General features: G+C 36.4%; 1 protein-coding gene across 1 annotated transcript in view; it reads left to right on the plus strand.

Annotated features, from left to right (window-relative positions):
- The window catches only part of LOC142523132 (phenylalanine--tRNA ligase beta subunit, cytoplasmic-like), a 46,312-nt gene that overhangs the window by 15,770 nt on the left and 5,784 nt on the right, over positions 1–24,758 (plus strand). The window contains exon 2 of the mRNA XM_075626779.1: positions 24,446–24,615. Coding sequence (XP_075482894.1) covers positions 24,446–24,615 — 170 coding nt within the window. The remainder of the gene's footprint in view (positions 1–24,445; positions 24,616–24,758) is intronic.

A 24,758-nucleotide genomic window follows, 5' to 3' on the forward strand; every position in this document is an offset into this window, starting at 1 on the left:
GTGCCTGCAAGAACCATTCAATTATGGTTAGCGTACAGTACGGTCCCTTCAACTCATATATCCCGACCGATTCGACAACCATTGGTATATCGAGAGTTGTCAATGAATCGATACTATGTGTCATGTCGTAGTTGCATCGATGGCGTAATCTATGAAACCCCTTTCATAATTACCACCATACTCTGATCAGAGATTTCATACTACACATACATGAGAACACATAGGATATCCATACTCGAAGGTAAGCGGTGAATCCCCGACTACAATGCATCGACTCCTATATGTTTCGACAGAACACCCAACCTTCCCACCTGATGACCCCATGAGAGTCGGTAAAAAGTCAAAGTGTAATTCTAGCACATAGAGTCTCAATGTTGTCCCGGGTCATAAGGACTAATGGTGTACAACCATAAACTAGTACGTTTCCACTCGATAAGTGAGAACCACTTGGAAATTCCTTTATGGAGGGTTGTTCAGTGCACTCTACAAGGAGCACTTATCTGCCTGCTTGGACATCACAATGTCCCCTACCAATGAAACATGGTACTCACATCGCAGATACTAGTCTCGAACTCGAGCGGCCTATATCCTCCTTAGTGGCGGCTGAATCGACTAGAAACTGTTTAGAATATACAGTATTCCAAATATGAGTTTCATGATGCTCATCATATGAGCATCTCATAATCTTTCTACTATTTGTATATTCAAGGGCTTTATCTATGCAACTAGCATGGGTATACAGATAAAGATGTGCCAAAATAATAATTTCAAATATTATTAAAATAAAGATTGTTTATACATAGAGTTTCATTGTGAACACTCGGCCAACACTTGGCTCGACGTGCACCTACTCTAATAGCTTTACGGTTTAGTAAATAAGTAATTAAATCAAAAAGCCCGATTTTAAGTTAAATAAAATATTAGAAGTCAAATTTAAGCTTAAATAATTATTTGTGATAATCTCGATTCAACAAAAGAGAGAAAAAGTCAAAATCAGGAATTTTTTAGTCCAAGAGCAAAATGTTCATTTTACATCCTAGGTAGTACGAAAGGTCTGGCAACGTCTCGAAGAATCATAACGCATGCTAAACAATATTTTAAACATTTATGATGAAAATATGATGTTTTATTATTTGTGATAAATCTATGAATTTTTACTGCTAAAATACTATTTTACGAATTTGGAAAGGACACGATATTTTATGATTAAAAAGAAAAGAAAAATATTTTGAAGAATTTGAATTGACAGTGACAAGAAGGATATGATATATGGTTATTGGGAATATCGTGAGGGAGAAGGCCTCAAAGGGAGCCCGTTTACGGGAGAAGGCCCAGAGGGAGCCCAACGATCGTATTTATATTTTACGTCGGTGCCTAGGTGCCTGTCCCCATGCGCATGGTGAGCTAAGACAGATTAGTCAACCACATGATACAACTAGTCACTTTCAAGGATCAAACATCACTCAAAATGATAAATGATGGAAATCTTTATGATTTGAAGATTTATGATTAAATTATGCTTAAAATTTTATGCTAGCTTATTTTGAATAAAAGTATGATTTTTAATGCATGTGCTTGTATATGTATTATTTGTTACTCATGTTTAGAACGTGCTGGGTCATTAGACTCACTAGGTTTGAATGTTGTAGGTGAGGATGAGATTGAGGGAGGCGCTGACGCTTGAGTGGATCGAGTCAAGCAGTACATTCTCAAGGGACATTATTTTTCGCATTAGCTTGATAGTTGAAGTTTTAAAATAAATATTTTGAGAATGATTTATTTAGAGACTTTTATGCTTTATTTTGAAGTTAGTTTTGATCATATTAAAGGTTGATGTAGGATTTTTGTTAATTGACGAATTAGAGATTTTTGCGAACTTGAGATGTTAAATGTCAAATTAATTTATGCATTTCAGATTTTTAAATGTTGAGTTATGTGGGCATGAAGGTTTCGAAAAAAAAAAAAATAGTATGATTTTAAAGTTTAAAAGTAGTGGACGTTTCACATGTAAATCTCTTCCTTAAGGTAACCATTAAGGAAATCTGTCTTCGCATCCATCTACTATATTTCATAGTCTTACCATGCTACTATGACAAACAATATCCTAATGACTTGAACATTGTGACTGACGAAAATTTTACTCATATTCAATACCTTGCCTTTGAGTATAACCTTTTACTATCAATCTTTCTTTGAAGGTCATTACCTTTCCGTCCGCCCCAAGTTTTCTTTTGTAAATCTATTTGCATCCTATGGTAAAATTTCCCTCATGTGAATCTACTAGGGACCAAACTTGGTTCGAGTACATGGACTCCATCTCGAACTGCATGGCTTCAAGCCATTTGGATGAATCAACATCTAATAATGCTTCTTTGAAGTTCCTTGGATCACATACAGGAATGGGCTAATACTGGCCTCTTCAAGAACTAGGCACATCCTCGTAGGTGTCCTTGAGACCCTTTCTAATCTTCTAAAAGCTTTTGTTTCGGTGGGTTCTATTATTTCTTAAGTGGGTGGTTCCAGAATCTCTTCGAGTTATATCATTCCATCTTTTCTATCTAATAGAAACTTCTTCTTCAAGAAGATGACATTCCTTGAAATAAATAATTTTGTTTCTTTGGGATCATAGAAATAGTATCCAGCAGAATTTTTTGGATATCCCAAAAAGTAGCACAATTTGGCTCTACTATCAAATTTGCCTCTCACTGCCTTCTTTACATAAACATTACATCCTCGTATTCTTAAGAAAGAATATTTGGGCGGCTTTCCCATCCATGTCTCATATGGATTTGTATCCACTACATTTGTTTGAACTTTGTTCAACAACATTGTCGTAGTCTCAAGCACAAATCTCCAAAAATATGGCGGAAATTCATTGAATCCCATCATAGATCAAACCATGTCCATCAATGTCCGATTACGACGTTCTAACACACCATTCAACTGGGGTGTGGCACATGGGATTCACTATGAGATAATCACATTCTCCTTAAGGTAGTCTTGAAATTCAGTACTTAAGTATTCTTCACATCGATCAGATCGAAGTGCTTTAATACTCTTTCCTAATTTTTTATCTACTTCAACTATGTATTCTTTGAACTTTTCACGTTTTGAACTTATATATCATTAAATAGACATAACCATAGCTCGAGAAGTCATCAGTAAAGGTAGATTTCACTATTTTAGAAAATTAAATATTGTATTTATAATATTTTGTATATTTCTCATCTTTTTAACTTATTTGTTGGTACATTTGGTTGACATATTTTTTGTTTTATTTACCACTCCATTGAGTTACCAGGAATTGCGATCTAGAACTATAATAGATTACTCAAACTGGATAGTTGATGGGCTGAAACAAAAGAAGAAACAAGGTAAATCTGATTTACTAGTCATGGAAACATGCTTTGTCGAGAATCATAACTCAAACTGGATAGTTGATTCAGGAGCATCTAACCATTTTTGTGTTTCTTTACAGATGTTGGAATCATCCAGGGATCTTGAAGATGGAGCTTTCATGATGAGAGTTGGTAGTGGGGAAATATTGTTGGTGACAAAAGTTGGGATAGTGCGATTGAAATTTAATAATAATAAATATTTGATTATGAAAAATATTTATTTTATTCCAGGATTCCAACGTAACTTGATTTCGGTTTCGAAGTTGCATGAACAATTTATTTCTATTTCTTTTAACATTGATTATACTTTAATTAATAAGAATGGTATGAATATATTTTTTGGGTTATGTTGAGAATGGTATATTGTTTTTTAAACAATTTTGCATAATTTACTTCAAAACGGAATGTTCAAAGTTGCTGAACTTACCCCTAAAAGAAGAAAGATTTCTGATGAAAATAATGACACATATATGTGGCATTTATGGCTTGATCATATTAACATAGATGTGATTGAAAGACTAGTGAAAGATGGTCCTTTAAAAGAGCTAAAATTTGGCACTCTACCAGTATGTGAAACTTGTATAGAAGGAAAAATGTTCAAAAGACAATTTCTGGCAAAAGGTGAAAGAGCTTAAGCAACTCTAGACATTATATATTTTGATGTATGTGGACATTTCAACGTCAAATCAAGAGGTGGCTATGACTATTTCATTACATTCATTGATAATTATTCAAGATATGGATATGCATATTTGATATAAATAAAATCCAAATCTTTTGAAAAGTTCAAACAGTTCCATGCTGAGGTAGAAAATCAACTTTGCAAAACAATCAAGACTCTTCGATCTAATCGAGGAGGAGAGCACATGGACTATGAATTCAAGGACCACTTGATTGAGAATGGAATATTTTCACAACTCATGGCACCTAGAACATCACAACAAAATGGTGTGGCTGAAAAAAAAATCAAACTTTGCTTGACATGATGAGATCAATGTGAAATTATTATTCTCTTCCTAACTCATTTTGGAGTTATGCACTGCAAACAAGTGTATATATTTTTAATATTGTTCCATCTAATTGATCCCTAAGACTCCTCTAGAATTTTGGAATGGTCGCAAACCTAGTTTGAGAAACTTCCACATATGGGGGTGTCCAACACATTTGTTGAATGAAAGACTGGAAAATTGGAACCTCGTTCAGAAGTATGTATGTTTGTGGGCTATCCCAAAGGAAAAAAGATAAGCTCTATTTTGTAATGTTGTCGACAAATGCTACTTTTCTTGAGCACAACTATATGGCCGATTTCAAACCCAGAAGTAAAGTAGTTCTGGAGGAGTTGCTGGCTTATGAGATTATCCCCATGACAACAAGAGTTATTGAACAACAAAGAGTGGAGACCACTGCTCTAGATCAAACAACACCACCACCACCACCATGACACAGTGGGAGGTAAATAATATTGGCCATTTTCTATCATGATGAAAGGGCAGCACAAGCTACAGTCACCGACGGAGGTGGTGATGATCCATTGACATAGAAGATGAAAATGAATGATGTTGATCGAGATAAATGGCAAGAAGCCATGAAACTTGAAATGGAGTCTATGTATTCCAATTAAGTCTGAGTTCTTATTGATCTACCTGAAGGTGTTAAGATTATTGGTTGCAAATGAATCTATAAGAAAAAGAGAGAAGCCGATAGGAAAGTGGATACTTTCAAGGATAAGATGATGGCAAAGTGTTTTTGAAACGTCTGTTCATTCGTTTTGCTTAAAATGTGCTAAAATTTTTTTTTCCTCTTATATATATATAAATACCTTGTACCATTTTAAAAATAAACAATCAACTAACATTTCAAAATCAAAGGAAAATATTTTAAATCGTCAAACGTTTTACCAAACCTAAAAAGACAATAAATATGCAAAGTGTAGCCCATACTAAACCTCTCAAAAATCTCCCAAAAGCATAAATCAATAGTCGTAAAATTTTTACTGTAATTCGTAAAATTAAATGCGGAAAGTAGACGCGCTGGTCTTCGGGTCATGTGCACCTTCAGTTCAGTCAAGTCAACCATCAAGACCTCCCATAACATTATTATCGTAATCACCTGCATCAACCACACCTAGTGAGTCTAAAGACTCAACACATCATATTTTTGATACCACTTGGATCCCCAAATAAACTTTGTGTTCTTCTTAGTTAAGGATGTCAAAGGTACTGCAATAGATGAGAATCCCTTGATGAATTTGCGATAATAGCCAGCTAGTCCCAAGAAACTGCGAATCTCGGTACACTCTTCGGTACTAGCCACTCTTTCACTGCCTCAATTTTACTTGGATCAACTTAAACGCCATCGTTAGAAATGATGTGGCCTAAGAATGCCACTCTATCAAGCCAAAACTCGCATTTGCTGAATTTTGCATATAACTTCCTATTTTGCAGAACTTGCAGTGCTGTCCTCAAATGACGACTATGCTTCTCCTTGCTCTTAGAATAGATCAAAATATCATCAATGAATACTATGATGAATTGATCTAAATACGGCTAAAATAAGCGATTCATGAGATCCATGAAGATCGCTGGCGCATTGGTCAACCCAAATGGCATGACCATAAACTCATAGTGCCCATATCTAGTACGAAACGCTCTCTTGTGAACATCAGACTCTTTTACTTTCAATTGATGATATCCAGAACGCATGATCAATCTTGGAAAATATCGATGCTCCTTGCAACTGATCGAATAAATCTTCAATTCTTGGCAGTGGATACATGTTCTTGATAGTGACCCTATTAAGCTCTCGATAATCAATGCAGAGTCACATTCTACCATCCTTCTTCTTTACGAATAATACCGGTGCGCCCCATGAAGAATAACTAGGGCGAATGAAACCTTTGTCTAGCAATTCTTGGATTTGATCTTTTAATTTTTCATTTCAGCGGGTGCTAGGCGATAAGGTGCTTTAGATATAGGAACAGTGCCCGGAATTAGTTCAATAGAGAATTCCACTTAACGATCGGGTGGAATGCCAGAAACGTCCTCGGGAAAGACGCTAGGAAAATCTCTGACAATATCAACATCTTCCAATTTCTGACTGATAGAGCATGTGTGGTAGTGACACATGATAGAAAAGCTTGACATCTATGCTTAATAAGTTTCCTCGCACAAAGACAAGAGATGATGTGCGGTATTTGTTTGTTTCTTGCCGCCTCAAAAATAAAAGATTCACCAATAGGCGGTCGAATAGACACTGATCGCGGACGAAAATCAATCGAAGCTCCATTCGCTGATAACCAATCCATACCAAGTATGATATCAAATTCGGGCATAGGAAGCACAATAAGATCTGCCCGAAGCACATCTTTGAATAAACGAAGCTCCAGATTTTTGACAATTTTAGACGTGAGCATTAGATCACCGGAAGGAATAGAAACTTTGAAACTCAAACCCATATCTTGAGGAATAATATTCAGTCTTTTGATGAAGGTTTTAGATATGAAAGAATGTGTAGCTCCCGAATCTAGAAGTGCATAGGTTGCCACACCTTGAATGATAATCCTACCTGCAGCGAAAACGTTTTTTAAAATCTTTTCGTGTTGAAGCTTAAGGATTTACTATCATTAATTTCCCAAAATTAAATGTAGATTACGCGTTGAAGTTAAGCATTTCTTGAGAAATTGCATTTTAACCCTTCAGTTTTTTAAAATTTGCATTTTAGTCCTCAAATTTTCGAATTATTGCAATTTAACCCTTATATTTTTCAAAATTTCTTATTTTAATCCCTTAAATTTCGAAAATTTGATTTGTGGTCCTTAAGAATTCAGAAATTGCACTTAGGTCCCTTATCTTTCAGTTAATTACATTTTGGCCACTTAATTATCGAAAATTACATTTTAGACCCTTGTAATTTCAAAAATTGCATAATGACCCCTCAATAAAATTCGAAAACCCCTATCAACCCTTGATTATGATTTTCTTTAGATTTTTGGCCCTAAAACCTTTTATTTGGAATATTACATCCTTCACATAAACTAAGGCACAAATTTCAATACCAATTCTATGGTTTCAAAATCATATCTTAAATTCCAACTAAGGTAGAACATGCAACCTAATTTCCACTAGTTAAATCTTGTTCCCAATTCCATTCTAATAGCCAATTTAACATTTCATGAAATATTAAGCAATATAAAAATGTTAAATGACTAGGTTACTCGTGATAAGCGTAGTGTCTGCCTCCTCTTCAGCTTCTTCACCATTCATGACATATGCTCGTCCCATAGTAGGTGCATTCTTCTTTGGGCAATCAACAGCTTTGTGTCCTTTATCCTTGCATATGAAGCACTTAGTAGTACCCCACACACATGGTCCATAGTGTAGTCGATTGCACTTCTTGCATGGTTTTCCTTCTGCAGGTTTTGGTGCTTCAAGTGGTGGCTTTTGCTGTCCTTGCTTCTTGACTTGACCTTGGTGCTTTTGAGGCCCTTGAGGTCTAAGAGTACTCGTATATGGCTTCTTGTTTGGCTAATTATTATTCTGATGTTGCTGCCTCTGTAACTCAAACTCAATGTCCTTCAAGGATTGCTCAAACTGGAATGCATAAATAACAGCAGTAGCATAATCCAAAGGACGCATCATCATAACATTATTCCGTATGGTGGGTCGTAGACCATCCATGAAGTGTCTAAGCTTCTCTTCAGCATCCCTGGCAATAAGGGGTACAAAATGACAACCCCTATCAAATCTTTTCACAAATTCAGCAACAGTAGCGTCTCCCTGACATAGAGTCACAAATTCCCTCTTTAATCTCCCTCTGACATCAGCAGTAAAATATTTCTCGTAGAATATCGTTTTGAATTGAGCCCAAGTAAGTGTATCAAGGTTAACACCATGGTCGGCTCCTTCCCACCATAAGGAAGCGTCATCCCTAAAGAGATAAGTGGTACACCTCACACGGTCAGCATCTCCCATATCCAGATAGCGAAAGTGTACCTCGAGTGAACGAATCCAACCCTCAGCAGCAAAAGGATCGGTAGTGCCAGAAAATTCTTACTTCCCTAGCCTCCAGAACTGATCATAAATATCATGATGTGGCCTAGGTGCCTGCTGCATCTTCTATAACTGCTACTACAACTGCTGCTGCTGTAACTGTTGCTCGAAGAGACGAGCCATCGCCTCTAATTCACGAGTAGCAGCATCCCCCGGAGGAGGTGGTGGGGGTGCATTCTCTTTATGGTTCACACTGTTCTCGGCTTGATTCTCATTAACAGGGGCACGTCTAGGAGGCATTTTATCTGAACGTTTTCCAAATTCTAACGTAACCAACATGCATTTAAATCTAAGTTTTCTAGCCATGTGACATATCTTGATCCATTATGCAATTTTAAGCATACAAGGTATATATACTCAAAAAGCTAGTAAACATGTAACATAAAACATATTATTTATGTCATCAAGCAGATAACATCATATTAAATCATATAAAGCATGTAACACTTACAAATTGAGGCTGGACGACTGATCTTCCCGGCTCTGATGGTGGCACAACCCTTTACAGGACCTTTGCTCTGATACCAACTGAAACGTCTGCTTATTCGTTTTTCTTAAAATGTGCTAGAATTTTTTTCCTCTTACATATATATAAATACTTTGAAAATACCTTGTACAATTTTAAAAATAAACAATCAACTAACATTTCAAAATCAAAGGAAAATATTTTAAATCTTCAAATGTTTTACCAAACCTAAAAAGGCAATAAATATGCAAAGTGTAACCCATACTAAACCTCTCAAAAATATCCCAAAAGCATAAATCAATAGTCGAAAAATCTTTAATGTAATTCATAAACTTAAATGCGAAAGTAGAAGCGCTGGTCCTCGGGTCATGTGAATCTTCAGTCCAGTCAGGTCAACCATCAAGACCTCCCATAATATTATTATCGTAATCGCCTGCATCAACTACACCTAGTGAGTCTAAAAACTCAACACATCATATTTTTGATACCAAATAATACGTATACAACCAAGCAACAGTGAAAAATATTTTTACTTAAAATAACATTTTCATGATAGCGGATAACTTTAAACATAAATATTTTCATATAAACATATTCATATCCATTTTAACATATTCATATTCATTTTAACATATTCATATTCATATTCGTGTTTGTTGAATTCCGATCGTGATTGTGACTCGTATTCTTAATCGTATTGGGCGATGGATCCATCTAGAGAAAAACACAGTACTGGGCGGCGGGGACACCAGCGACACTCTCATCGGTAAACTGGGCCTTGGCCAACGTATTAACATATACGTATTCATATTCGTATCCGTATCCAAGAAAACACGATCGTCGGGCTCCCACTAGGACCATAACCCTCACGATATTTCCAACATATCATCGTATTTAGTCACAATCCTTTCACGTCCTTCAACATGTCGTATTTCCATCACTTGATAAAAACATGCATCATAATATCGTTTTATTTTGAAACCAATCATGCAACATGTCTTTTAAATGTCAATAATTAAATCACAAAAATCATAAACATTTAAAAATCATAATTTGACATATAAAAATCCATAAACATCCATAATCATTGAAAATAATCATATTAGCATATAAAACAGCATTTAGGACACTGCCGTGACGTTTAATAATTTTCAGGTGTAAAATGACTGTTTTACCCCTAGACGTAAAATTTCACTTTTTTGAATATTTTTTAATTTTATTGACTTTAACATGTCCCAAATAATTATTTAAACCTAAATTAAATTTCCCCAAAATTTTATTTAGCTTAAATACTAGACTTTTTAATTAGTTCGTAATTAGTCGTTTTGAAGGCGTTTTAATCCCGAAAAATTTCAAACTTTTAATATAAAATTCCTAAATTCAAAACTTAGTCTTTTTATATTATTTTAGCCCTCATGAACTACGACTCGACCCCCGTGAGCCGTGTTTCGATTTATTTTAACTTTAAAAACCCTAACTTGACCCATAAAAGTTCACCCCGAGCCGTGGGCCGATTTCCTCGAGCCATGTTGGACCAAACCCTAACCAACCCCTTAGGACACCCTTCTGAAACCCTAGGAACTCACGGACCAGACCCCAGCCACAGAACCGAAGCTAGCCACCCCAAGTTCTGCAGCCGAGAACTCCTACCATGCATGAACTCTTCGTTTTAGTATCTAATACCCTACCAGCGAGCCCATCCCCTGAACCAACCACTCACGCACCTTCCCAGGACCCTTGAGACTCACTCTAGCCCAGCCCCTAAACCAAAGACCGAGCCCCTTAACCCCTGGAAGCCTGCGCAACTTCTGCGCGTGGCTTGAAGATTCTCGTGTAGGAGTCCTTGTTGGAAAGGACTTCTCCCAGCCCACTTTACTCGAGCCCTAGCGTGGCTAGGACCCCTTCTCAGACCCCTCACGAGACTCTAGCCCAAACCTGGTCCAACCGAACCAAGCCAAGCCACCAGCTCAAGAAACCCGATCCCTATGATGCAAGTGTTCGAACATGGTTCCAGCTTACGTGTTTTCGTTTTGTGCAAGGTTTTTGGTGATGATCTAGGACTCAAAATCCATGTGAAACAAGCCTAAATCATGGCAGCCCCTTAAACCATACAAAAACATGATTTTGGAAATCAAACACACAAGTTTAGAACACATGTGCATATAGTTTCGAAAATTCAGTTTGTGTGCCATAATTTTCCTTTAAAAGTATGCTTAAACAATTATCATGGTGTGATGATGTTTGAAGGAAAGAAATATGCGTGCCTTTGTGTATTTAACGCACGAATTCTCGTTAACGATTACGAAGAACGGTGACGATGGGACCTTGGCTAGAAATTCCTTGCAAGCTTCGAATTTTCCTTTCAAATTGTGTGTGTGTGAGCCGTGTACTTTGAGGGAGTTTGGGAGAAAATTCTGATTTGAGGCGTGGGGTTGTGTGGGGTTTGGGGTGGGATTAACATATTATATAGTTAATTATTTCACTAATCAAGGCCTAGACCTATTAAGCATACCAATTAGGCCCATTAGTGCTTGATTAGGATTTAATTAAAATTTTAAAATATTTTTGTCAAAATAAGTTTGTGAATTTAATAGCCGGGTTGCCAAAAAGTTTGTATTTTTGTTGAAAAACCAACACCGATAAAAATTACTTCCCGGCGTATAAAATCACCTCAAAACTCCTTATTTCCAAAAATATGAAAAAGTATCGTTCATATTTTAAATAATTAAAAACAATTATCTAATAAAAACATTTTTATGTTTTTCAGCCATCGGTCTCTGTTCCTCGATCACAACTCAAATAACCTTTAAAAATCACATTTTTATGCATGTAAGTAGAAAACTACTAAAACATCAAATAAACATGTCACATATACTATTAAGCAATTAAATCAATTAATTACTCATTTTTTCATATTTCCTAGAGTTGCATGTAGTTGGATTACGTCGTCTTAATTTTGGACCTTACGGTTTTACTCAAAAAGAATGAATGAAGATACATTTTCACTAGTAGCCATGGTTAAATCCATTCAAATTCTTTTATCCATTGCTGCTCATTACGATTATGAGATATGAAAAATGGATGTCAAGGCGACATTATTCGCTGATCATCTTGATTAAACCATTCATATGGTCTAGCCTGAGGGTTTCGTGGTTAAGGGCCAAGAACAGAAAGTCGGCAAGCTGCGAAGGTCTATTTATGGACTTAAACAAGCTTCTAGATCTTGGAACATAATATATGATGAAGCTGTAAAGTCTTATGGATTTCATCAAAGTATGGGTGAACCATGTCTACAAGCAGATAAGAAGAGAGAAAGTGGTCTTTTTAGTTCTTCATGTAGATGATATTCGCTCATTGAGAACGATGTGGAATCTTTGTCTAGCATAATGAATTGGCTAGCTAGTCAATTCCAAATGAAAGATTTGGGAGAACAAAACTATATTCTTGGGATCAAGATTTTTCGAGATTGTAAGAATAGGCTTCTAGCATTGTCTCAAGCATCATACATTGACAAAGTACTTGTCAGATTTGTGATTCAAAATTCCAAAAAAAGTAGTTTACCTTCTAGACATGGAGCTAATCTCTCCAAAGAGCAGTGTCCTAAAACACCGCAAGAGGAAGAGAAGATGAGACAAATTCCCTATGCATCATCAGTTGGTATTCTTATGTATGCAATGTTGTGTAGGTAGCAGTGAAACATATACTCAAATATCTAAGAAGGACAATAAATTTTATGTTAGTATATTCCGATGGGGATTTGATTCATAATGGATATATAGATTCTGATTTCCAATCAGATATAGACTCTCGAAAGTATACTTCTAGTGCGGTGTTCATTTTGGGAAATGGAACAATCATATGGAGGAGTATCAAGCAAACTTGTGTTGCTGAATCAACTATAGAGGCTGAGTATGTGGCAGCTTGTGAAGCAGGTAAAGAAGTAATTTTGCTTCGTGAGTTCTTTAAAGATCTAGAAGTTGTTCCAAACATGCATGAACCAATCAAGATCTATTGTGATAATAGTGCAGTGGTGGTCAATGCCAAAGAACCAATAAATCACCGCAAAAGAAAACATATAGAGCGAAAGTTCCACTTGATTACGAGAGATTGTCAGGAGATGTTTAGACATCTGGAAGTTTTTCCAAACATGCATGAACCAATCAAGATCTATTGTGATAATAGTGCAGTGGTGGCCAATGCCAAAGAACCAATAAATCACCGCAAAAGGAAAAATATATAGCGAAAGTTCCACTTGATTACGAGAGATTGTCAGGAGATGTTTCAGTTCAAAAGAGTTCTTCTGGAAACAATATAGTTGATCCATTTACTAAGACATTACCTGCTCTGAGTTTTGAGCAACATCTCGATGGGACGTGACTCAAAAACATGTCACTTTGGCTTTAAGGTCAAGTGAGAGATTGTTGGGCTATATGCTCATAAACAAATGTTTTCATTTTATTTGAGAAATATTTTAATATTATTTTTTGCATGCATGTTGTGGATGCCCCGGATTATTATCATGTGACTTTAAAAATATAATTATAAGTGTTGTATACATGAGGATAATAACTAAAATATAATAATCTAAAGATGCATGTAATCATAAATTAAAGTCGAGATTTTTAATTTAAAATTATTAGTGTTGTTCATTACATTAATGAACAATCGGATTGTTAATAATGAAATTATTGAAATGAATAATTTGATTGTATAGGAATGAAATCCGTCATCTTAAATAGAATTCAATATTAATTAATGATAGTCATATATGATTTGATCTTAATTCTGAGTAATTAGTAAACTCTTATTTATGATTTGTATTTTTTGACTTATTGAATAATGACACAAATTAGATAGTGTAATAATTCTATTCTTGATATATTGAAAATACAATAAAATAAATAGCCGGAAATATTAATATACAAGATGAAATTCATTTCTTAGTGAAGAAGTTAGATGAATAGTTCCATTTAGTGTTGATTCGAGACTTGAATAATAAGAGAGCTCAATTTGTGGCTAGATCATAAATATACTATTAATTAGAGAATCAATGAGACTTAAGGAAAAAAATATAATTAAATAGGTTAACAGAAATTGCTTAGCTTTAATTATGAATCATTTATGGATTACTGATTTATATGTAATGGCTATATCAATGTACTATTCTTTGGGGATCCGAACTTAATTCAATTCTTAATCACTTTCTGGGAATAATTAATCAATTAAAATAAACATGGTTTAAATTTATTTTTTTTTAAATACGAGAATACGCAGCATATGAAATAAGTCATATCTCATTTACAAGATCACTATTCAGATCTAAGTACAAGTCCTGTACAATCGTAAATCATAATAACTACAGTTTCTTCACTACATCTCAGGTGATATAACAGATATACTCCTAAGTCCGGATCTCCACGCTAACTGTCTTCTCTCATCCTCTTCTTGACCCTGATCCAGCCCCACTTGTTGTCATGCACACATACAAAACAAGACAACAGCCGGATAACTCCGGTGAGAATAAATCCCAGTATAAACAATGTAAACATGCAATCATATAAAAACATATATAAAAGCATAAATAAGATATCATTAACATGTAGCAACTCAACAAACATGAATGATATAAACTGTAAATCAACTAGTCATCACAGACTCGATCAAACAACGCATCGTCTCAGACTCGACTTCAACTCTAACCTAGGGATCCCAATGTCTGGATATTGATAATTATATCGAATATCAGTCGATAGGAATGAATCAACCCTAAACGGCATCGATATAATTCATATATCCAGTGTCTGGGCGAAACAGCCGCAGAATTGACGAATCAGTCAAGAATTAACCGAATCAGCCAATAACTAGACGAATCAGCCAGTAATTAAGCGAATCAGCCAAAGTTTAGAGGAATCAGTCGATAACTAGACGAATCAGCCAATAACCAGATGAATCAGCCGGTGACTAGGCGAATCAGCCAATGACTAAACAATCAGTAGTCAATACATGCAGTGGCTATAAATCAATAGACTACAAACATCAATCTCATCAATTACAAATATCAATGCAATAAACTAAGTATGTGATTTAGGGATACTCGAGTCAAACCTCACTCGAGTTGTGCAATCCCAACTCAACATTAATTTATATCTTTCTTTCTGATACTCTGACTCTGTCGAAGTCTCGAACTCAAAGCCTGTCAATACTCAATCTGACAATAACAATATTGAGGGTACGACATCAATACACCACTCAATCAATATTGGATATAATCAGAATTCAATCAAATTCTGTTTCAACAATATAATGTCATAATTTCAATATATCCAGCACTACCATATCAGTCAGATATCAATTCCAACACCTCATAATCGATAACAATTCAATTCTGATATCAAATCGACTCCAAAACTATTCAAAATCATAACAATTTCATATGGATATCTGTTCTCCAGTCCCGGTTTCGATTATACGATGTCTAACATGACAAGAACATCATATATGAATCATATCAGATTTTGATAATACCATAATTTCAAATCATATCAAAACGTAGCAAAAATTACGTCCAGTTGTAGCTTACGTCGATAGGAACTCAATACCGAAGTCGGATTCAAAATCAGACGGACGGATTTCTCACAAACGGCGTAGAGATTTTTCGGAGCTTCTCCGGCCTCTTTCTTCTTTTTCTTCATTTCTGAAGAGGAATGATATATATATATCTCGTGCATGCAGCAAGGCAAATGGCACATCCTTCACGCAACACGTCTCGCGCATATGCGCGACATCAACCGGCGCATATGCGCGAGACCTTAAGTCTCGGCGCGTGTCTTCCCAACTGCTAGCGCATATGCGCGACACATTTCCGCGCATATGCGCCCAACTCTCTGGACCTCTCGCGCATGTGCGCGTATACAAGTCGCGCATGTGCGCCCAACTCTCTGGACCTCTCGCGCATGTGCGCGTATACAAGTCGCGCATGTGCGCCCAGTGTTCGGTCCCACATCATGGGCTTCCGTACTACTCGCGCATATGCGCGCTTACTCTTCGCGCATATGCGCGAGACCTTCGGCTCTCGCATCAACAATCTTACATGCATACTTTCAATTCGTGTCTCGATTAGCCCTTTCATAATCGTCTCGATTAAAATCAATAATCGTAATTTAACACGATATAAAATCTCGGGCATTACATTCCCCTCCCCCCCCCCCCAAGATACGATTTCGTCCCCGAAATCACAGGCAATCAATCGTATCAATAAGAAGGTATATAGAAGAAGCTAAGTAAATCACTCACCTTAGTGACATAAAACTGAGAACCTATGTCTCATATCAGACTCAGTTTCCCAAGTAGCTTTTTCAATGCCATGTTAACTCCACCGAACTTTCACAAGTGGAATAATCTTCGTTCTGAGTTATTTTTCTTTACGATCAATAATCTGAATCGGTTTTTCGAAATAACTCACTGTCTCATCCAACTCGGCCTCATTTGGTTGGATGACATGTGAAGCATCAGACATATATTTTCGCAAGAACAAACATGAAAAACGTCCTGTATCCCATATAATGAAGGCAATTAAAGCTAGTCGATAGGCACGATCTCCTATCTACTCAAAATCTCGTATGGCCCAATATATCATGGAGAAAGTTTCCCTTTCTTGCCAAATCTGACAACTCCTCTGAAAGGTTACATTTTCAAAAATACTCGATCACCAGCCTCAAATACCAATGGTCGTCGTCGGACATTGGCATACTTGGCTTGTTTGTCTTGGGCTGCCTTCATTCTCTTTTGAATCAGCTTCACTTTTTTCAATCATATCTCTAGTCATGCTACGTCCGATCTCAGGAACCTCAGAGATATCATTCTACTAAAGAGGGGATCGACACCTCTTTCCGTACAACGCTTCGAAAGGAGCTCTCTCAATACTCGTTTGATAGCTATTGTTGTACGAAACTCACCAAGTGGCAATATATCTTGCCAGCTAGTGCTAAAATCAAGCACTGCTGCTCTCAGCATATCTTCCAATGTTTGGATCGTCTGCTCAGACTATCCATCGGTCTATGGATGATATGTAGTACTAAAATATAACTTCGTATCCAAAATCTGCTGTAAATTCTGCCAGAAGTACGATGTAAACCGAGGATCATGGTCTGCTACAATCGACTTCGGCACTCTATGCAGTCTACTTACCTCTCTGACATAAATCTCAGCCATCTAGTCATGTCTGTACATCATCATGTACAGAATAAAGCATGCGGATTTGGTCAATCTGTCAATCACAACCCAAATCGCATCGCAACCTCTGGAGGAACATGGTAACTGCGTCACAAAATCCATGGAAATGTGATCCCATTTTCATTCAGGAATGGACAAACTCTGTAACAATCCTCCGGGTCTCTTTCTCTCAGCCTTTACCTGTTGGCAATTCAGACATTTGGCTATAAATTTAGCAATATCAGCTTTCATTTGTTTCCACCAAAACTGTCTTTTCAAATCATTATACATTTTCCTGCCACCAGGATGAATACTGAATCGAATGTTGTGCGCTTCTGATAGTATCTATCGTTTCAACTCCGAAACATTTGGCACAACAATACAATCATTTTCATACAGAACATTGTCACGAACCTGATACTCAGATCGATGTCTTGCTCTAACCCTCGCTATCTTCTGTACCTTCTGATCAACTTTCTGAGCTGCTTATATTTCAAAATCAGCTCTGGGTCGGACTGTACAATATAAATTCCCCCAGTGTCTACTATCTGATTCGAACACGGATTCAGAATAACAGCAATATTCAATCAAATTCAAAACATCACTCATCGGTACTGATCTGCTAACTCATAAAACCGCAAATATCTAACACTGATATCCATCTCGGCCAACTAATTACGGTTTAATTCTGCTAAAATCAACAGGTACATCATCTTAAGATATAACACATCCTGAATGAAATCTGTCTCCACCAGGATTCACCATTTCACAATTTCTGATATCAAGTCAAGGTTAAAATCAATCTCTCTGACTGAAATCAAATCTAAAGTCTTATCTGGGGAAAACATCAATAACTTTCATATCATTGGTAAATCAGCCAATGATAGACTCAACTTCAGTAAATCAACTGAATACATAAGGAGTCTCTCTGCTCTTTTTTGTAATAATCGCGTCATAGATAGTACGGATTATCAAAGGAATTCTCAATCTAGAATCCTTATCGTACAATATTCATCCTTTGGCCATCTCAGGTCCGATTCTCACCATCTTCTGGAACTAATCTAGGGTAGCTCTGTACTTGGTCAGCATATCAATATCATCAATGCAGTCCCAAACTCAGACAACGCTATTACAATACCAGCTACCAGACGATCTAACTCAATCTCATTCTCATCCTATTGTAGTATACGATATTTTACAGAATTCACTGCTATAAAAACTTTCCCCAACCAGTAAAGAGATATACTACAGTAGATAAAACTCAACAGGTAATGCATGACTCAATGCAAATCGTTCAAAAATAAACGTATGGGAAGCATCCGTATTCATCAATACAAAAGCAGGATAACTACATCAAGAACAGTTACCTGCAACATCATCATGTGGTGCTTCCTGAGCCGGCTCCTCAGTCAAAGCAAATACTCTGGCCTGCTAGTCTAGGAGGCTGGCCAACTGTCTGACTTCCTCCTGGCCTCTGCTGTGACTGAGATGGTGCTGGCTGAAATGAATGAACAGCAGCTGATCGTCTACTCCACTGTACCGCTGATCCAGATGATTCGGCTCCCTGGGATCTTTGAGAACCCTTCTGTGGACACACTCTGGCAAAATGTCCCTGTTGTTTGCAGAAGTGGCAACTACCAAGTACTCCTTGGCATTGCTCAGTGGAATGTCTCCCTCCACAATTTCCGCAGTAAGCTCCGGTGTAACTCTGTTTGGAACCATTGGAGCTAGAAGAACTGCCGCCAAACTTCTTAAACTGCTTTCCTCTAGCTTCAGAAAATCTTTCTTTCCACCACTGCTACTATCACTCTCGGATCAGGGAGGTGGTTGCTGTGGTCTCGGTGCAGGGAGGAACATCTGCAGCTCCTCTCTGCCTTATCAGGCCCGCTTTAGCGCCTTTTGCTCTATTCATAGAATCAGCAAAGTTATTCGGTCGCCCTGCGTTCACCAATGTAAATATATCGGGATTCAAGCCATTGATGAACTGATCAGCAACGGCTTCGTCATTTCCAGCCACATGTGGAGCAAACTTCAACAAGGTAGAGAACTTGGTCACATATTCTTCATTGTTCAGCTGACCCTGTCTCAAATTGGCAAACTCCGTCCCCCTTGTCTTTCCTGTACGATACTGGGAAAAATCTTTGATAAAACTCAGTTTTAAATACATCCCAAGTAATAGTCGTACCTCGATGTTCCAAGGCCCTCTTCATCGTAATCCACCAGTTCTTTGCAATATCAAGTAACTGGTGCCCAATCAATTTAATTCGGCGCTCATCACTGTAATCCAGTGAATCAAACAGCATCTCCATGTTATCTAACCAACTCTCACATTCAACTGATGTCTCAGTACCCTTCAGAGTCGGTGGTTTGAATGACTGAAACCTTTTCAATAACGTTTCCATCGGAGTTGCTGTCACATCCATTGGAGGATTCGATGTGCTACCCTGTTCTGGTATTCTTCGAGGAGGCATATCTGATAATCAAATGGATTAGTACCCCAATCTAATAAACCTGTTTCACTTCAGTTCCCTCCTCCGATCATCTTACTGCTGATCGAGAATCGGTTCAAATTCGTTCCCAATAATACATATTACACAATCAAATCAAATAAGTCAAGTAACATGTATTATATAAAGCAGTAAAGCATGCTAGCAATCACAAGCAAGGAAGGAAAACTCAATCTACCCCGCTCACTAGCTTCTATCTCAGTCTAAAGGATCTATCGCTCTGATACCACCTGTTGTGGGGACCCGAACTTAATTCAATTCTTAATCACTTTCTGGGAATAATTAATCAATTAAAATAAACAGGGTCTAAATTTTTTTTTTAAATACGAGAATACGCAGCATATGAAATAAGTCCTATCTCATTTACAATATCACTATTCAGATCTAAGTACAAGTCCTGTACAATCGTAAATCATAATAACTACTGTTTCTTCACTACATCTCAGGTGATATAACAGATATACTCCTAAGTCCGGATCTCCACGCTAACTGTCTTCTCTCATCCTCTTCTTGACCCTGATCCAGCCCCACCTGTTGTCATGCACACATACAAAACAAGACAACAGCCGGATAACTCCGGTGAGAATAAATTCCAGTATAAACAATGTAAACATGCAATCATATAAAAACATATATAAAAGCATAAATAAGATATCATTAACATGTAGCAACTCAACAAACATGAATGATATAAACTGTAAATAAACTAGTCATCACAGACTCGACTCAAACAACGCGTCGTCTCATACTCGACTCAACTCTAACCTAGGGATCCCAATGTCTGGATATTGATAATTATATTGAATCTCAGTCGATAGGAATGAATCAACCCTAAACGGCATCGATATAATTCATATATCCAGTGTCTGGGCGAAACAGCCGCAGAATTGACGAATCAGTCAAGAATTAAGCGAATCAGCCAATAACTAGACGAATCAGCCAGTAATTAAGCGAATCAGCCAAAGTTTAGACGAATCAGTCGATAACCAGACGAATCAGCCAATAACCAGACGAATCAGCCGGTGACTAGGCGAATCAACCAATGACTAAACAATCAGTAGTCAATACATGCAGTGACTATAAATCAATAGACTACAAACATCAATCTCATCAATTACAAATATCAATGCAATAAACTAAGTATGTGATTTAGGGAGACTCGAGTCAAACCTCACTCGAGTTGTGCAATCCCAACTCGACATTAATTTATACCTTTCTTTCTGATACTCTGACTCTGTCGAAGTCTCGAACTCAAAGCCTGTCAATACTCAATCTGACAATAACAATATTGAGGGTACGACATCAATACACCACTCAATCAATACTGAATATAATCAGAATTCAATCAAATTCTGTTTCAACAATATAATGTCATAATTTCAATATATCCAGCACTACCATATCAGTCAGAAATCTGTTATCCAGTCCGGTTTCGATTATACGATGTCTAACATGACAAGAACATCATATATGAATCATATCAGATTTTGACAATATCCATAATTTCAAATCATATCAAAACGTAGCAAAAATTACGTCCAGTTGTAGCTTACGTCGATAGGAACTCAATACCGAAGTCGGATTCAAAATCAGACGGACGGATTTCTCACAAACGGCGTAGAGATTTTTCGGAGCTTCTCCGGCCTCTTTCTTCTTTTTCTTCATTTCTGAAGAGGAATGATATATATATATATATCTCGTGCATGCAGCAAGGCAAATGGCACATCCTTCACGCAACACGTCTCGCGCATATGCGCGACATCAACCGGCGCATATGCGCGAGACCTTAAGTCTCGGCGCGTGTCTTCCCAACTACTGGCGCATATGCGCGACACATTTCCGCGCATATGCGCCCAACTCTCTGGACCTCTCGCGCATGTGCGCGTAGACAAGTCGCGCATGTGCGCCCAACTCTCTGGACCTCTCGCGCATGTGCGCGTAGACAAGTCGCGCATGTGCGCCCAACTCTCTGGACCTCTCGCGCATGTGCGCGTACACAAGTCGCGCATGTGCGCCCAACTCTCTGGACCTCTCGCGCATGTGTGCGTATACAAGTCGCGCATGTGTGCGTATACAAGTCGCGCATGTGCGCCCAGTGTTCGGTCCCTCATCATGGGCTTCTGCACTACTCGCGCATATGCGCGCTTACTCTTCGCGCATATGCGCGAGACCTTCGGCTCTCGCATCAACAATCCTACATGCAAACTTTCAATTCGTGTCTCGATAGCCCTTTCATAATCGTCTCGATTAAAATCAATAATCGTAATTTAACACGATATAAAATCTCGGGCATTACATATTCATTATTCTTGAGTAATTTTATATTTATGATTTCAAGAGTGCAGTTCCATATTTATAGTAGTATAACTTGGAAATTAATAATATTGACACACTTATAGAAGAGTTTAATATGTTATCAATATTATTGGAACTTGAAATTATAGGCCCATAGTTCCCCATGCTATCTCCGGATTACCTTTGAGCACTTACTTATTAACTTAAAATTATTGATTGTTTCCTTGTCTATTAATTTGTATTAATTAAATTTATTTTTCTTGATATGATTGTCAAATAAATTGGATCTTACAATTTAATTGTGATCACAATTTTTTTCCATAAAATAAGTTTGACTTATTATATGTTGCACCCAACTCGGTTTTTAGCCCTTGAGGAATGCAACATTCCTTAATAATACCTCATGTGAGAATTTTGTCTCTTTTGAAGTGTTGTAGACAGTAAAAAAATACTACTAAACTTTATTAACAGAAGCGAATTGTATAAAGTACTAGTAAATAATGATAGAGTTTTACAAGACTAAACTAATTAGAAGATAAAAAAAATGACAACGATTTATTATAATTATTTCAAATAACAACTGACACATCATTCACTGACACTTCATTCCTTATCCCAATTTCTGGATACCTGGCTCTGAAAATTACAATAGATAAAGAAAATAGAGAGGTTAAGTCTTTAAGGAATTAATGAGAGTTAACTAATGATAAATATGGTACTAAGTATAACAAAATGATACAATAGACAATAGGTTCAACATATGGTTATATGAGTGCATGAAAAAATGTTCAGTAAAGAGTAACAAGCCAAATGAACTAATATACTCGGATTAAAGTCACGTTTTTTAATAGACTCAGTCTCTAGACCAAAGTCCGTTTTCCATGGCACTGTCTCGGTCAATCACTTTATCATTCAATCGTTCGATGATTATCCAAAACTCATTTGATGGAAGCTTGATAAGAATCACACTTAGCATGTTGGTATTACAATGAGAACATTATATTGAAGTATTGAATAAAATCATTACAAAATAATAGTAATGAGTAAATTAAGTGGAATAAATTCTTAAATAAGATGCGATCAAGATGATAGATTTGATCCATAAGAAGGATACCGGTATGATTGAGGATTCATTAAGATAGAAGGAGTGACAATCAGAGTAGTGCATATTAAATATGCATAAACGAGATTAAGATATACAATAATTATGCATAGGCGCAAGAAATCAATAAAATATGGTGAATATCATTTAAGAATATATCATATTATAATTTCCATGCCAAATTTTAAAGGCTATAAGAAGAAGAGTAAAAATTTCTCACTTTAGTGATTTACTATAGAGGAGTGTGAGAATCCAAAGTTGAAGCTAATCCTATTGTCCAAATTGATTATCATTAGTATAGTGTGACTTTTTATAATTAATTTTAATATAGACCATCCCTTAAATTATAAAAATAATGAGTATTAGCCCATAACTCTAAAACCCGCAAATTTTTGAGACTTGAGAAATCATTCTTGTAGTTAAAGTTGTACTAGGTTTATCCAATATTTTTTATTTGTGATTATTCAGACTATCTAAAGTTGTGTGAGATAATTAAATACTTATGTACAAATATTCATGGAATTCAAAACTTGATATACGCCTATATTTTGATTTTTTTGGGATAAATAAATAGGTCAAGATCCAATAATTTAAAAAAGGGATAATCTATATAAATCTATATATTTCGAAAATTTTGGGATATAATTTCAAAATTTGGGAATAAAATACAAGATAAATGTATAAGATTTGAGATAATTTTGATACACATATAGATCAAGATAAAAGAAAGATCAAGCTAGAGGATAATGTAATATTAGACTTTTGAAAGTTTAATGTGTGTGTGTCTATATATATATATATATATAATTTCCGAAAATAGAGGTAGACCATGAAGATAGATAAAAGTCCACACAATAAAAAAAAATGCATGTATGGGAAATTCAAAAGTTTTTCTATCAAGATTTCAAGAAAATCAAGAGACCTATCTTAAGGATAAATGATTAAAATTCAAAATTACACAAGGAAAAATTAGAAAATTTAAGGGCATATATTAAGTTATATTGCAGAATAAAAGATATACCAGATGCTGAAAGATTAAACATGGAGTTTGAATTCCAGGCTAACAAGGGAATATTTTCGAAAATATATCTAATGAGATAGATAAGAAAGGATAAAGTATCCTATATTGAAGATTTAATTCAAAAGTTTAAATGTAAATATATTACACGATCAGGATAATAGTCAACCCTATAAATAGGAGAGGGCTCCCATTCGAAAATTAACACCCAAAATTCAGTCATAATTTTTAGAATTTGCTCTCAAGTTGTTCTCAAATTTTCGAGTTCTGGTTCTCTAAGTTCTGCGAGTATCGAAGCTCTGCCGCAGTCCAGGTACAAAGAGGATTTCGAGTAGATTGTGTTTTTAGTAGATTGCTTGTTTAGTCGTTAATGTTTAATGCGATGTTGATTTGCATACAGAGCATGACTTCATTTGTTGTTCATGTTTTCTGGATTTTGACATTTTGGTTTGCGTTGACGTGGAAACAGACAACGGAAAAAGCAATTATACGGAAAGAGAAGCATTTGGAAGAAGAAGACCCTTCTGAAGATGAAGAAGTGATCTACAAAATTGAGGTGCCGGCCAATAGGTACTATTGTCAATTACATTTGTCGGTGAGCTGCTGTATATGCAATGGTTAAAGTGATGTGGTAGTTTCGGGATTTGATGAAATTTTTTGGCCATTGAAATGTTCTATGTGAAATGTAATTTTTTAATTTTTGGCTAAACAGG

This window comes from Primulina tabacum, chromosome 13 (assembly GCF_025594145.1).
Source record: "Primulina tabacum isolate GXHZ01 chromosome 13, ASM2559414v2, whole genome shotgun sequence".
Lineage (NCBI taxonomy): Eukaryota > Viridiplantae > Streptophyta > Magnoliopsida > Lamiales > Gesneriaceae > Primulina > Primulina tabacum.